General features: G+C 32.3%; 1 protein-coding gene across 1 annotated transcript in view; it reads right to left on the bottom strand.

The window, feature by feature from the left end:
- Positions 1–17,755, bottom strand: part of LOC655262 (glutamate receptor ionotropic, kainate 2) — a 46,284-nt gene that overhangs the window by 4,652 nt on the left and 23,877 nt on the right. Inside the window, 5 exon segments of the mRNA XM_015978099.2 lie at positions 3,444–3,701; positions 6,747–6,851; positions 10,737–10,940; positions 11,042–11,245; positions 13,476–13,679. Of these exon segments, the coding sequence (XP_015833585.2) occupies positions 3,444–3,701; positions 6,747–6,851; positions 10,737–10,940; positions 11,042–11,245; positions 13,476–13,679 (975 nt within the window).

Genomic DNA, 17,755 nt, shown 5'->3' on the forward strand with positions numbered 1-17,755 from the left:
TTAAAGGCTTTAAAGAATCGATGTGTTGTAATATGTGTAAAAACGAAATAAATAAAACACGTTAATTGGTAATATTTTTTTATAAAAATATTTCTGAAAAAACCATTCTACATTTTATCAATTTTTGTAACATTTTGGTCAAAATGATTATTATACGTAAAAATAAAACTTGTTTAAATCCTCACGTCTCCCTGAAATGTTCTGAGATAGTGATTTCTTGTTGTTTTCTTTGATACAATGGACTGAATATTAATCGTTACTGTGTAATAAAAATGAGATTAATTGACAACGGTCTCAATTTATATGATTCTGCCACAAATAATGAAAATTCAGAAATTGTTACAAGTTACAGGTCTTCTCTAAACAAATCCAGTTTCTGTAAGCCGACAAATACCACAAGTTAACATATGTTGTAAAGAAATAATTCCAATTTTGTCATTTTGAAAAACATAAAAAATGTATGCTGTAAAATATTGTCTTTAATAATTGGTTATTAAATTGTTATTAAACAATTTTGTTACTATAACACCGACAATTTGTGAACTCAGTGCATTAATGAGATAAGTCCATCATTCGTTTTTTTCTCTACAAGTTTACAAATAAATATTAAATGTAATATTATAAAAAATTATAAATTAAATCTGAAATTATATTTTAAGTGTTCTCCATAATAAATTTAAAGTCAATATTTTTAAGGGGTGGTTTTTATTAAAAAAATTGGCTTTTTTCTTTTAAAAATATCAATGAAAAAATTATATAATGTTTAAGTCACTCTTAATTTATAATCACTTTCTGATGAATTATTAAAAAAAATAAGGGTTGTTATCTCTAGTGTTCCGTCCGCTAGAAAGCTGACTTTAGTAAATATTTTTTCTTTACTTTTAAAATATTCTTTTTTTCAAGTTTAGAGTATGGAGAAAATACTTACAATTTTTTTTAATTAACGAACTCTCGGACTATAAGTTATGTGGGTGGAAGTAAGTTAAAAAAAAGAAAAAGACAGTAGTAACTTATTATGATTATAATGATAATTATTTATACCTAAAAATAAAACTTATTTAAATCCTCACATCTCTCTGAAATGTTCTGAGATAGCGATTTCTGGATGTTTTTTTTGGTACAATGGACTGAATATTAATCGTTACTGTGTAATAAAAATGAGATTAATTGACCACGGTCTCAATTTATATAATTCTGCCACAAATAATCAAAATTCAGAAATTGTTACAAGTTACAGGTTTTCTGTAAACAAATCCAGTTTCTGTAAGCCGACAAATACCCCAAATTAACATATGCTGTAACGAAATAATTCCAATTTTGTCATTTTGAAAAAACATAAAAAATGTATGCTGTAAAATCTTGTCTTTCAAATGCTATAATTGGTTATAAAATTGTTATTAAACAGTTTTGTTACTATAACACCGACAATTTGTGAACACTTATTCAGGGCAATAACGACATAAGTCCATCATTCTTTTTTTTTTTCTCTACAAGTTTACAAATAAATATTAAATGTGGTATTATAAATTAAATCTGAAATTTTATTGTGTTTTCCATAATAAATTTAAACACAATATTTTTAAGGGGTGGTTTTTATTAAAAAAATGGCTTTTTTCTTTTAAAAATAACAATGAAAAAATTATATAATGTTTAAGTCACTCTTAATTTATAATCACTTCCTGATGAAGTATTAAAAAAAATAAGGGTTGTTATCCCTAGTGTTCCGTCCGTTAGAAAGCTGACTTTAGTAAGTATTTTTTCTGTACTTTTAAAATAAACTTTTTTTCAAATTTAGAGTTTAGAGAAAATACTTACAATTTTTTTTAATTAAGAACTCTCGAACTATAAGTTATGTGGGTGGAAGTAAGTTAAAAAAAAGAAAACGACAATAGTAATGTATGAATGGAGAAACTTTTAACGGATTAAAAATTAAAGAGCTTTTAATTTGACAAAAAAAATACGCCCACGCAATAGTACTAACAAAATCAAAGACATAAGTTCTATACTTCCTTCAATTTGCGTTTTATACTAACTTTAATTTTTTTTTGTTGGTAACATTTTAAGCCTTCTTTTTAATATCTGAATTCTAGATTATAAACACTATTTTATGTTTTAAATTAATGTTTTCACTATTTTAAAACACGCTTCCTAAAGCAACGCGTTTTAAATTAAAATGTTTCAACAAAAAAAATGAATAACACTCAAACAAAAACGCTTAAAGTTTTCGGGTGTTTAGTATGTAACTCGCATACGCTCGTTGCATAACCACAGCCCTCGAACTTTATACTTTTGTTTTCCCTCTTATATTATTAATAACTATATTTTTCAAACCAAACAACATATTACATTACCTCCAAATGAGTTAAATCTTCATGAAGTTACAACTGATTGCCAATGTTTCTCACGACTTGTTATCAATTGCTTAGATTTCAGATGCTTATTGAATTAATCAGGGTATAATTGTTTATTTTTTCTATTATCCAACTCAAAATAAATCCTTCTTTAGACGAAAAGAGATGCACTTTATCTTTTTTGAAGTAGTGAAGCCGAAAAAAAGCTTGGACTGGAAAACACACAAATAACCTCGGAAAAAACTTTCCTATGACCTTATAGTTCTCAAACTTATTCCTTCTACATACCAGTATTTTACTAATTCTTTCGTACAACCTTTTTTAACACATTCACAATACTTTGAATATTTCTTAGATAATAAATAAAAAAATTAAAAAACAGTTTTTTAAGTATGTATTATTATCATGTATTATGAATTATTATTTCAGAGTAAGAATTAGGTCTCCAACTACTCGAAATGTTAATTTCGCGTTAATTTCCTCACAAGGGAAGAGCACTTACAACACTATCGAACAGTAACAATCTACTTAAGATGGGATTTGAAAAAACGTGATAATATGTACAACTAAAATTTATAGAAACAAAGGGGTTTCAAATTTGCTTTCAGTAATTGAAAAAACAAAAGGAACGATTTTTTGTCTAAATGAGGGTAGACAGGTAAAACTATTTGTACTTATTAAATAATATTTACTTGGGAATAATTTTCCATACCTCGTTTCTTAGAAAGCGAAAACTAAAATAGATTGAATTTTTTTTAGCCATTTAGCAAAATGTAAAATTAATCGCAGATAGAATAGAGTTTAAGAAAATTCAATGCTAAGACTAAGAAAAAAAACTAGAGAAACATGTATCACAATGAACACTCCAACACTAGCGCCAAATCTCGCTTTCGCCTGAAAGTACCATGTTGAATAAGCACCCAAAGCAATCTCGAGCCCACAATTCGACATCAAGTATGGCCGTGGTGAAGTAAGTGAAAAGCAAAATGTGACATGCTTGGAAAGTAGGTGCTTATTTCACATGCAGGTACCAGAAGGAGTGTTGGTTTTGTGACGCATGTTATGAGTGCTTTTCAGCTTTCAACATGGTACCTTCGGATTCAAATCCGATCCTTGCTGCATCAGCGTCCCGATCGTGAACCAGAACGAGTTCGCTAACGAGAACTGGTTCTCCACCAGCTCGTTCTCCATATCGCAAGGATGTGGATTGTGCCACTCGTACGGCGAGAATCGGGCCACTACAAACATGGTTATGGAGACCAAGACGTAGGCCGAGAACACGTACATCCAGATATCCATCGCCAGCGGATTCATGAATGAAAAGAGACGCGCTTGCTGACTGGTCGGCACCTTCAAAGGACGAAAAATAACAAAAAACGAGGGGTAAAAGCGAGCGTGCGTCTAGTGTTGAAGCCGCGGACACGGATGAGGTGTACCTGCGGGTTCACTCCGGACGGCTGCCGGAGGAGCGTTCCGGCGATGAACCAGAAGCTGTTGGACATGCTGAGCTGGTTTACAAGGTATTTGCTGCGCTTCCACGGCTGGGGGTAAACCCACTCGTAAGGCGTGAAGCGGGCTAACGTGAACAGGGTAAAGCTAGACATGAAAAATGCGCCGCCTACAAAAATCCAAATGTCGAAGCCGAGAGGGCTGAAGAAGGAGAAAAAGGCGGACTCCTTGTCGGTCGGCACCTAAGTGAGCAAATCACGACAACAATAAAACAAAAAAGAAAACTTAATTTTATTGTTTGTATTAATGAAACAAGATTTCGATAACACACAAATTTCACTTTTTTTATTATTTCTACCTTAATTAAAACTTGAAATTTATCAGGTGAATTTGTTTAAAGTATTTTTACTGTACCTCAAAATCTAATAATCACATAGAGATTGGCTTTTGTTCTTAATTAATACTTCGTCGCTGAAAAATATTTTTTCTTATAGGTATTAATAATGTGGTTGCTCATTCCACAGATACGAGTAGAGATAGTACACTTTTATTCTTTATACAAGTGGTTACCATGTTACCATTATTTTATTTAGTTATGGTCTGTTTTTTTATAAACAATTTTCAGTGTCAAAATCGGGTTTAAAAGTAGTTCATTTCGCCTTAAAAGGGAAAATTGGGAAATTAGATTTACGTACCCGGATTTGGGGTGAGAATACAACTAGTTATATAAATTCCTTCAATTAAAGCCACACAACAAAAATTTGATAAAATAAAGTAGCCATTTGGTGATTTTTTTATTCTGTTTGGTGATTTTTTATTCTATCGGTGAAAAAATTTAACAAAAATTTTTCGATGTACTTACAAGTGAGCTCGTATTATACACGTAAAGAAAAGTTGGCATTATCTGCTCGTGATTTCACGGATAATGAACAACTTTTCTTTACTTGTATAATAAACTACTAGTTATTTCTAAGGTCATTCCAACACTAACGATGTCTAATATAACTAATGTTTTGTGCAAAAAATACATAAAAAAATTGTTACAATACTCAAAATAAGAATGGCGAGGGAAAAAATTTGACATAAAAAGGCAAATTTTGGTCCAGGGTTCGTCGAGTTTATTAAATATTAAATACTTACTTACTACTTAATTTTCTTCTCTGTATATTTTTTTTCAGAAATTTTCAACTCCGTCTGAGAATCATTATTAATTAATTAATATTAAATTCCAACAAAAATAAATTATTATTTTGTTGAAAAACACAAACAAAAGTTTTTTGCATTAAAAAATTAATATTAAATCGCAACAAAAATAAATTATTCTTTTGTTTAAAAAACACAAACAAATGTTTTTTGCGTTAAAAACTTATTACTAAAATAATAATAATTATAAATAATTCAAATAAACATATAACTTGGGCGATAGCAACAACTGTTTACGTATTTTCACAAAATATTTAACGTTGTTTTACGATAACATTAGAAAAATCATATTATTCCGATTATTAAATAGTAACATGAGATCGAAAATATACTAAATTAGAGCAAGCCTTGAAAGTGAAGTGTAACTTTAGCCACATCATATGATGTATAAGACCAACAAAAGACAACATAACTTCAGAAGTGCGGCCGTATATTTAAATATACGGCTAAAATATGGCTAAAGTTCTGCAGGCACAGCTTGCTCTGATTGAGTATATTTTCGATCTCATGTTATAAGGTATGTGTTTAAATTGGCGCATAAGCTCTTCAGAAGTACGCTATAGCATACGTTCCAACAAGCTTTAGAAAGGCAATAAAATAATCCCTCTAAATTATTCTTGGCAGTATTAAGAAAAAAAGTGTAACTAGGGATAGAACCAAGAAAGAGACCAAGTTCCTCACTTTATCACATCATCGAAACTGTAAAATTATTTATAATAAACATTAACATTAACATTAAAATTGTGATTTTTATATCCAGGAAGCCAAAAAATTGATCTGACAATATAGAAAAAAAAATCCATAGTTATTGCAACTGCTGAACAATTAATTTTACCACACTGTTTTGTGTTGATAAATTCGTTAAAAATGACGATGTATTTGTTTATTTTTTTTTTTTATTATAAACGTTTCCTGAAACGTTTTCTATAATATATCAAAGAAAATATGCGCTATTTTGAATACTCTCAGTTTCTTTAATTACATTAACAGATATAATAAACAGATTTTATTAATTAATTTTGTGTGACTATTAGCTTTTGATTAACCTACAGTAAAAATGTATATAACAGACTCATCCTGAATTTTTTAGTTGCTTTCCTGAAAACTTTATATCACTATAAAATGAATCTAGATTTTAGTTTTTTCTCTTTTCATATTTTGTTAGGGCAAATCGTTTGATTGGACCATGTTAGGTTTTAGATTAATGTTATTTGGAGTCAATTTTAGTGCTTTCTTTATTTATTTTTTTTAGTTTTCTGCGACCTAGAATTCGGATAATTATGTGAAGAGTTTATTTGATCTTTGTTAGTCGGTTAATATGTTATTACTCAACTTGATCTCATTAATTATCCCGTTGTCAGGCCAAGAAACAATCCAGTAAATGCCGTGTCTGATCTGACAATGGTGTGAGGAACGCTCGAGCGAGCAACATTGTGAAGATCGCGAAGTGTCCAGACACATTTGAAGCCTTCAACAACGGTCATTGTTGAGGTTACACCGAGCCAAGTTGAGTGATTTATCTCGCCCAGACAGCATTCACTCCCATCGCAGTTCCGCTAAATTAATTCTTAAAAATTGCTTTATTTTCGTCTTAAAGTCTGCAAAATTTAATATCTGCGAGTTCAGTGCCCGGATTAAAGTCTCAGCGACCGCGAAAATATGTGCAATGATTGCATCGCAATCGATTGGAATTGTGCCTTCCGTGAAATATGCACTTAATATGCATATCTGGAATCTGCTTACCTTAAACAGAATGCTGATGCCGAGGTTCATGAAGGGCTTCGTGAAGTCGATGACGCTCTCTCTGGCGTAGTTTATGGTCATCGATCCCACGGCCAAATCCGCCTTCTAAATAAAACACAATTAATTCCGAATTAAACCAATTCATAAATCACACATGGCAACAACAAACTGCATCTTGTTTCCGGAAATTTCACCAAATCAGCTCCTTTGACGGCTGCTATTTTTCATCCAGTCATTAGACGTATTAAATAAATCATTTCTTGATTAAACCGCAAATTTTCAAACGCAAAAAGAACGAAACCGGTGATTTATGAAAATTAGACCTACTCGCGCGTAATTCGCGAATTTGCTACTAGTTTGCGTAAATCCAAATCAATCTACCACCAATAAAAGGCACCACAGAGCTCATTTTAATTGAAATATGGATCTCACCTCTGCTAATTGATAACAGACGTCATTAACACCACCGGAATTTTACTCCAAGGACTCTAAATCCAAATTAATGAAAATAAACATGTTTTAATTATCTGGGTACAGCAGTCGAGCGGAAAATTGCATTTCCGGGAATTTTTAAATCGAATTTGGGCGCGATTTATACACCAATTACTTCGCGTTTTAATAATGGGAATCACATTCAGTTTTCAATAATCAGTAACTAGTTTAAACCTTAGTAGCACACTTATATAACCGTGATGTAACTTTTCATTATAATCGTAAGCTCCCAAATGTGATGCTTTTATAAGCTAACTGTTAGTTAACCACCTTATCTAACCTTTATCTACGCGCGGTTATGTTGCGTTTATATAACCCCTCTTATATCTCGGTTAGACTACGGATATGTGTCGTTATCTAACCTTTATCTACGCGGGGTTATATTTCGGTTATGTTTCGTTATCTAACCTTTATATTGCGCTTCTATAACCATTTTTATATTTTTTTGTATAACTTTTGCCTAAAATTTATTAAAAAGAAAGTCATAGTAGATTTTATAACAAATTAAAATTTTAAATGTTTGGGATAAATAAATTGGTGAAAACGTTGGATGACCAGAACTAACTTAGAACTGCTTATACTAAGACCGAAGATGCTGAAGGCGTAGTACGAAAGATGACATGCCATTTTACGGCAAAGGTTCTAACGTAATCAGTGTCTTTGTGTTAACTTTTCCTCCAAAGAACAAAAGTTGGTCAAACTGTAAACAAATGACAGTTATGAGGAACTAAAGTATTACTATTTTCAAAAACGTATTGTTCACTGATTTCTTTATTGTTTTCTCAACTTTGGACAAATTCTCCAAACCCAGCTTAATATTGTAGGATTAACGCGTCGACAGGTAGAATATTTTGCTTTGGTTTTGACAAATTTATTTTCTTTCAAAACTAAAATACATTTAGTCAAGCTTTTTTAGTTTTCAGTAAAGTATTAATTAAAATTGCACTCTACTTACTTGATAAACAATAAATATGGGTGATTATTCACGTGATTGCAACACGTTGAAGTAAAGAAAAAGCAAAAATTACGGTTAAATGCACTTTACTATCAACAAACTAGATAATTTTCAACCACTTATTTTGTTTGTAATTATTATTATAAAATGCCAGCGAATATTAAATATAACTGTAACATAACCATGCTTAGATCACCGATATATAAACTATAATACCGATATATAATACGCTATATTACATCACTTACATAACAGTTATATAACCGTCACATAACCTTCGATGTATACGCTAGACATAACCATGGTTAGGTAACTAAATTTTTGCTTTTTAATTATTGTTATAAAATGCCAGCAAATATTAAATATAACTGTAACATAACCATGCTTAGATCACCGATATAAAATCTAGCATACGCTATATTTAACCGTCATCTAACCTTTACTGTATAACCATGATGTATAACCATAACCATAACCATGGTTAGATAACTGATATATACTGAGACTGATATATCGTGATATATTGCTTAAGAAACATAACGGTTATCTAACCGTAATATAACCGTGGTTATATATGCTAAACATAACCATGGTTATATAACCGTTATGTAAACAGAATCTAACATTACCAATGGTTAGATGTGTGTATTGCGGTTATATAACCGAAAGATAACTCAGTAAAACTGTGCTACTAAGGAAGTTAGTAGTAACTTTTTTGATCCGAAACATTTATTTTTATTTTTGGATAAATAGGCGATTCAAGGTGTTGAAAAAATATCGCGGGAATGAATGGCCCATGATTCGAAATTAAGCCGTCCATCGGCGGCATCCCTAATTCCATGCGAGTCCCAATTTGAAAGAGTCGATTTATAACGCGGAAGACTCGTGCTAGGACTTGCCGATGTGACCTATTGATCAGTCCAAGCAAATATTTCTGCACGAGTACGTAGCAAATGTTACAGCGGTTAGAGCTAAAACCGTCCTCGAATACATAAATAAATTCAATTAAGTGCGTTTTTAGGGAAATCCGGCCGTTCCGTGGTCTTATTTTGGTGCAGATTCCGTGTATGAGTTATAAATTGTCAGCGGTCTATTTATTGAATCTTATCGAGGCGTGGATCGAATATTAATTTGCCAATTATAGCCGAAAATGCAGATAACCAATAATTCGGATTGAAAGCCATTAAGTTCCCATGCCGCGTTATAACTTTCAACCAGCGAGATTTCAGCGTAATTGCTTCCATTGCCCAAAATTAATTTCCGGTAACTCATCTTTCAACACGTGTTACATTTCATGACGAAAATAATAAAACCGTAACCCCGGTTTGTGGTGGTCGTTAACACCTCATATTAAATTTGCGATAGTTTACACGGATTCAATTTTTCGCTCGTAAACTCCCATTTATCACAACTCGCGAGGCTGATAACGAGTGAGATAACACATAATTAAGGCGAGATTAATCGAGAAACCAATTTTTGGACTTTATGCCCATTAATTTTTTTCTTGCTTGCGATTTCGGTAGGTTGTTTAATTGTCGAAAAAATTACAGTCGTAAGAATCCTCCTTGAATTTTAAGTGGATTTCTAACTAAACAACTTCATTAAGGTGGAATGCCACAGGGTTTTTTCATTAAAGCTGGGGCGCAAAAAATCGTACAAAACTTTTTCAAAAGCGAATTCAGCGCGATAAATATTAACAAAGAATGGTAGCTTCGAAACAATATTGGCGAAATTGTATTGCATTTGAGATAGGTATAAATAGCACATCGCCATATAAATTTCCTTTCTCTTGCGATTTTCCGCTCGCACTAAACTGCCTTTGTCTTTGCCATCTGTTTAACAACAAAGCTACAAATTGACGGTTTCCTTAACTACTTCTGATCATAAAGCTTTGTTTATTCCAATTTGCTGGGAATAGGACTCGTTAGACCAGGCTTTAGTTGTGTACGTCGATGCAATTTTTCACTCAGTTGAATATAATTTAAATGATGTACGATGTCCATATTTCCAAGAGAGAGTGTTGAATGTGAAGTACTTGAGAGCGTGTCTTGTCACACAACGATATCGGTTTGCATTTTAGCGCCGAACTATTCAGTTGTCGTATCTTATTTGCAACGATGCTAAATTAAAGTTTCAAGCGCGGAATTGAATAGAATGTGAAAGATAACTCGGATTCTAAAGCGGTTATCTAAGTCTGACAAAAAATGGGTCAAGGAGAAAAACGGCTTAAATGTTTCCAATAAAAAAGAATCCCATAAACATGGAAAATCTAACGAAAAATCATTTTATTGTGTAAAAAATTGCAATACAAAGTGTGGTGTTGCAAACTCTTTTAATTATTTGAGAATTTAGACAACGAAAAATGGTGGATGCGCCGGGCTAGAGAAATTGTGTTTTTAATTAAATTACTTTTTTAAACAAAACCATGTTTTTCAAATATTTTTCATGGTCTGGAAGACATTAATAATTCATCTACACAACAGTGCAGACGTTGAATGTCCTCACAACAATATAAAACCGGGCAATTGAAGCGTTTAACCTACCTTATCCATCAACTGCCTGACAATGCCATTCCACTCCCCCGTTTCTAAATCTATTACTCCGTATTTACTGTCCGGTACAAGCTCTATTCTGTATTCAAACCCTACCATTGATGCAATCTCTTTCAACAGGTCGATGCAAAAGCCTTCGTAGCGTTCATTACCGACTACATTCGTTTGGGTTCTTAGCATTACATACGGCTGCTCCTGACAATAAATCACCAAATTACGAATTATATTTTTTCTACTGTAGGCATGCAACTATAAAAGCCAGCAACCAAGAAGAAAAATCTTTGATGGAGACATACATGCTGCATTAGCTCCCGCACCATGCCATTCCATTGTCCCGTTTTAGCATCGCGTGCACCGTACTTCCGATCGGGAACGAGGTCGAGGAGGTAGTCGAATCCGACCTCTTTGGAGATGCTCTCCAGCACGTCAACGCAAAAACCGTAGAAGCGGCTGTTTCCGGTGTAATTTTTTTCCGGGTGCAGCATAACGTACGGCATTTCCTGCAAGACGTTACCGTGCACATGCACCGACACAAAATAAAAATTTAAACTAATCTACAACATTTACGTTTATTAACACCGCGTTAAAGCGTTTAAACTTTTCTAAAAAGTTCATGGAGTAAAAGTTCTAAAAGTTTCAAGATATATTTGACGGAAAAGTGTCTGAATGTGGCACCTGTTTTATAGGAAAATTTATGTTTTGCAACTTTTGTGCAATTGATTTATGATTTTGTGCAATTGTAGAAGCGACACTTTGTAATATTTTTTTTTAAACGAAGGTAGCAAGATATTTTCAGTTATACAGAAAAACTACTTTAAGTAACTAAAGAAAAAAAAATGAGGGTTTGCTAATTTTAGACAAAGAAGCATTTGCCTGAATTTTACGTTCGGGAAGAGCGTTCCACCCATATTAACAAGCTTTACAAAAAAGTCCTATATAAAATTTTGTATATTTGATAAAAAGTGGGGATTCAAAATCAAAATCAAAAATTTAAATTCAAAATTCATAAAATTGGTTTTGTTTCTGTTTCATCCATTTTTTTACATAACTAGAACTACTATTAGTAAAAACCTATTTTTTTCTGTATTTTATTTATTTATGTAACAAGTCCGCAAAATCGAGTTTTCTTTATGCAAATGAATTTTTTCGGATTTTTTTTACAATTCCATACAATAAAATTATTATCATTGAATTAAAAATACTATGTATTAATACTAATATTAATAAAATTAAAAATATGAAAATACTAATTAATGAAGCTGTCATTCTCAAACAAACGATGCTTAAATGAAGTTTTATACAAAAATTTTTGAAAGAAGTTTATATACGAGTACCTACATTGAGAAGAAAATCGAACATTTAAAAGCAAACGCTAAATTCTGGTAATTATTACGAGTAGTTTTTATTTGTTTTGCCGATTTGTTCGATCCCTTTCTGCTTTTTCATAAAATAGGAAGCACGTATACTCGGTCTTCCGTACAGTTTCAACATATTCCGAAAAAATCTTAAGTATTTCAAAGAATCAAATTCCAGAAAAATTTGAATTCAAGGTTATTTTACATTATGCTTGCTCCTTGCTGAGCTTTCTCAATCTATTATCAGAAATCTTCATGATCGAAAATAAATTAAAATTTAACCTATTGTTTTCCAAAGTAAAAATCACATTTTGTTGTATTCCAAACTTTTGATCATTTATCCATTTTTGAGCAAGGAACACATAAAAGTTACTAACAAATAAATATTATTTTATAACGAAAAAAACACTGATGCTTAATGCATTACTAAGTTTAGTTCAAAGAATTAATAGGACTATTCTGTGTATGAATATCACAGTGCATCTTTCCTCTACACGTTTTTTAAAATATTATGAATATGTGTTTAATATTTTAATAAAAAATTATCAAATATTTTTTTTCAAAAAAGTGTTACGTTGTCTCAAATTCTAATTATTTAAAAGACTCTACTGCATTTTTCGATTTAAAATTGGATTAAAAATTACGCTAAAAATAGTAAAATAAATTTCATTACTACTTGTCTTTGTCGCACACTCGATTTAACTCTGCGTCCTCTTCAGCCTTAAAAGAATTAATATTTAATTCTTTGTAGGTGTACCTACCTTGTTTTTGGCTTACTCATAGGAGTGAGTTTAATTCGTAAAAGCTTAAAGTGTGCGCTCTTACTAGAAATTTTCTCTAAAAGCTTGCTCTAGCCTTTTAGTTTACAGTCCGAAAGAAAATTTGTATGAAAAAATCGGGCAATGAAACTTAAGAACGGATAGGTAATTAAGGATAACGAGATTAAGTTAAAAATCAATGTTGAAAAGTTTCCAACTCCCAAAAACATGAAAAATTACCCCGAAAAAACTCGTAATTGGAACCTGATATGCCGAGGAAAGTGATGAGAAATCAAGAGATTTTGCTTTGTGAAACATTGGTGCATTTGGGATTCAATAGTGTGATAAATCCCGAGTACGAATTGTCACAAAAGTGATTTCTACTAGTTGGAGTACATTTTTGAATAGATGAACTTTGCTTTTAACGAAATTGCATTTTAATCAGTTTTACGGTTTGAAACTTTCGGTTTTTTTTACTTCATGCACTTCGAGGATGAGGTGAGTTTATTTTATAAACATGCTTTCCGGGATAATTATCCCAGAACTTAAGATAAAATGTCGTTGAAATAAATAAGCAAGAAAAGCAGTGAGCAATTCGTGTCAGTGTTCACACTCACTAGTATTGTAGTAACGACTAGTGTAACGTTCATGGTTCCGGGATCAAAGAAAGCGGCCCGGTCGGTGATGTTGACCCCTGCCCCTGGGCGCCATTCCCCGACCTTGACCAGTGCGTGTTGTTTCAGTTTGAGTAAGTCAAGCTTAAACTGAATTCTACGTCCCTCTTTGAATTCTATTGGACCACTGAGACCTTTGAATTCCACCTGAAAACAATGCGTTTAATTCGGAGGGTATTTTTCAGCGCGAACAAAGGAGGGGATTTGATTGTTATTAATTATGAAAGCGACGGTTCTTTATTCGTCTTTATGCTAGTTTTTTCGGGCCAGATGATTATTAATTAAACTTTGCTTAAGTAGATTGTAATGTAATACAACCCTCGTTGGAATTGTTTGAGGAAATTCTATCTTCTAGGTAATGTTACAAGTTTGGAAACAATTTGGTGAAGTTGTCGCAGCGTTGCCTCGAATATTTTGAGTTGTAGTTAATTTTATTTACTTATTTTATTATCAGGAAACTAAACGTCACGCTGTCTCGACTAGTCAGGCTGAAATTTGTAATTTTGTGCAAGTGTGAGACGCCGACCTGAAATTAAAACTGAAATTTCAGCGGCTTCAGCGGAAACCTACTGGCGACCGACTATTGTAGTTATTTGTTTGACTAGGGCCTTTGCTTTTTGGCTATCATTCCGAACTTTAATGAAAATGAAGCGAACAAAATGAGAAATGAGAAAAGTTTGATCAGATAGTGGTGTGCCCTTAGTCCGATCGATTTGCTAAAGAATGTAAACAAGTTCTGTTTAAAATCGTAAAATTCCGAATTCCGATGATTGCTAATAAATAAAAACTCCACCGAGATTGCCTTTTTGACATATTTATCCAAACACATTGACCACACAAATTCGCCGAAACTTGTTACTCGAATCCTCAACTCAATTTACGAGAAGAGTTTGGGCGAAAATGTGATTACGGAAAAACTGGTTCCTACACTTAGATTTATTCGACTGTTTATGCCGTCAAAATTTCGATTTGAGAACCGAATTTTCGGCCAAATCCCGCCAATTGATTAAACATGTCACGTCCAGAGAATGTATTCCGAATCAAGGACCCGGACTCATTGAATCTCGGAAAAACCTTGTTTTTGCGGCCGATTCTAGACCATAAAACACCTAAGCATAATGCGAACTGTAAAGACTCCCAACTTTTCCATCGTGCCAAGATTAATTGCCGGTAATAAAAGTCACAACATCTTTTTTTCGGGCCGGTTTAGCAGAGTTCAAAGAATTTTTAGGTCAAAGCTTGCGAGTTAAAGGGGTGAAAAAATCACGATGAGATTATCTGGACGAGTTAATGTTTTAATAACTTGGGTCCTGATTTTTGAGGGGAGCGAAAGGACGTGGCAAATGTTATGTTAAAAATTGATGCGACTGTTATGGAGATTGATTCGAGCGTGGAGAAGGAATAAATCTGAATTCGGGAGCAAACAAGCGGATAGGGGTTGATAGCGGATATGAGGGCGCTTAAAAAGCCTGGAATAATGTAATTGATTGGGGGCTGCAAGTCACAAAAGTCAAAGACGTTCTCGCTCTGCTATATTTTTTATTATTAATTACAAAGAGCAAGCTCTCGAACATTTTGAGGCTTAATGTATATTATCCTTAAGAAGCATAGCCAATTTACTATTTTTTTTAATAATCATCGATAAGCTTTGTTTTCAGCAAAAATCTGTAAAATTTTACGTATGTTCGCCCAAAAATGAGCCAATACCAAATTATTTGAGAAAAAAAGTGAGGACCTAATAAATTATTGTCGGTTTAATATTTTGTTATTGCTTCGTTTTTGGCAAAATTAGAAAAACTTTACGGATTTATTTAATAACGAGCCAACGTCACAGTAATTTAAGAAAACAAAAAAAACATTAAAACCCAAAAATTGTCAGTTCAATGTTTTTTTAATAGTCAAAGAACCTTCTTTGAAAAGCACTTTTTCTGCAAATATGAGAAAGATACCTACATTATTACTGATGATTCATTTAAAAACAAACCAATGCAAAAATATTTTGAGAAAATAATAGTATATTATTTTCATAATAGTATATTAAGTATATTAAGTAATAGTATATTAAGGCAAAATGCCTTATAAACGAGATATCATACAGTATTTTTTCTACTTCGCATTTTTTGTACCAAAAAAATTAATTTCGAAATTTGTGGAATTTTGTGGCAGTTGACAACATTTGCGCGCAGACAGTGAAATGAAATTAATAATTTGAACCATCATTAGTTTATTCGTACAAATGTATTCTCAAAGTGTCCAAGACGTTTTGCAATGTATCCCTTAACAAATACGGGCTTTTGTTGCAAATACGTGGAATTTGAAAATTGGCCGAAGGATAATGAGGTCTCAAATTACTTATTTGCACTTGCTTTTGAAGTTATGTTTGTACATTACTTGAAAGGTGTTCGAAAGGGCCACGTTTCAGGGCTGGTACAAAAGCCTCTAAAGGTTTGTATTTGATTAATTTGATTAAATTATGCACTTGAAACAGGTGCCGACTGACACTGACAGTTCTCTCAGATATTTGTCAAAAAACTAGGTTGTCAACATTATTTAACTAAATTACCCTGTTGTTTAGTATAAGTATTATAGCACTTTGTTGGATATTACGATACGCAAATCGCGTAACGTAATAATCTCAAAACTAAACAGAAGTAAAAAAAATATTTTTTCGTTGTTTTTAACTACACAGTGTATGTACTGGTAATGTGCTATGTAAATTGTTATATAAACAATAAATAAGCTTAAGTTGCAATTAAAATTAAAAATAATTTGCTACAATTTTTCAATTTATTTTTGCGTAGTTTCTTTTGTTGCCCGGCGCATCCACCATTTTTGAAAACTTCCAAGCCATCTCTTTGTGAAATATTGTCAAAATTGTGTTCGTTATAATTATAACATATAATTTTTTTTTAATAAATTTTTAGGTTAAGCTTTATAATTTGAAAAGTACCTAAGACCAAACTGTATAAAAAATTAATCGTCTATAATCTTGAATTAAACCCACATCGACGATTATTTTAAATAAGATTGATAAAATTGTAAAATAGTTATTTATGATTAGAACTCTTATTGAAAGTAGAAATTACATTAGCTATTATTTTTCTGAAGTGCATGAATAATTTATAACAGCTAATTTTGAGAGAAATTGCGACGTAGGCGTTTTTATAGTTCAGCTAATAATTTTTTATACAACTCGGTCTAAAAAGAAAAAATATATATAACACTAGCTGAATATGTTACTTGTTTTTTGAAAATGCGCGTAATGACCTCAATACGAAACATTAGAAAAAAAAACATTAAGGTTCTAAGAAGTAATAATCGGTTAACTATTTTTTGTGTATTCAAAGGCCTTTTTGAGAATCTTTTGTTTCTACTTTATTTTACCGGTTAATGAAAAGAACAATTTGTGATGAATGGTTGAAACATAAATGCATACATTTTTTCGTAAAAAATGCTATTTTCATACTGAAACACTTAATTTTTTGACTGAAAATTTGTTCTCGTTTCTGTTACAAACAGGCAGAAACATTTAAGTGCCAACACTGCAGATCTCGTCTAAGCCATTTTGTCATGTATGTGGCAATGAACATCAATCACATCCGCTACTTTACTCGTGTTTTCCTTTTAGCTACATCGACTTTAACTGCTTTCTTAACTAATCTCCCTACGTAAGAACTTCCAGTTTACTACACAACTCAAAACAGGGGATGGCGTTACAGCTCAAAACTGCCACATTATTCCCAAAGTGGCTAATTTGTTAGTTTTGAAATTTATGATCACGTTTTACGTGTTAACATAAGTCGAGTAGCTGCACTCATGCCACTTCAATTCGTTTTAATGGGGCTTTTCGGTCAACATTGCGCCTTCCCATTAGCAGCGACGAGTTGATATTGTTGTAAACTAGTTAAGGAGCGGTTAAATTTAGATCAGACTTGTGCAAGTCCATAAACTCGTCTCTCGTGAAATGAATGCTTGTATTAGAGCGTAAAACACGAATGTCCTTTCTATGTTTTAAACGCAATTTCCATTCGACGGAGTTGAGTTAATCCGCCGTTGACGCCAACAAGTTCATGAGTTTGCGAGCTCCTTGAAAACAATTTGTGCGACATACTCGTGCGAGTTGGAACAACATCGAGCGATTTCATTGTATTTCCAGTTCGATCGTCACTAATGGCACGGTGATAGAAGTGGAGTTTAGGTAAATGACGACAGAACTTGCAGGA

This window comes from Tribolium castaneum, chromosome 1 (assembly GCF_031307605.1).
Source record: "Tribolium castaneum strain GA2 chromosome 1, icTriCast1.1, whole genome shotgun sequence".
Taxonomy (NCBI): domain Eukaryota; kingdom Metazoa; phylum Arthropoda; class Insecta; order Coleoptera; family Tenebrionidae; genus Tribolium; species Tribolium castaneum.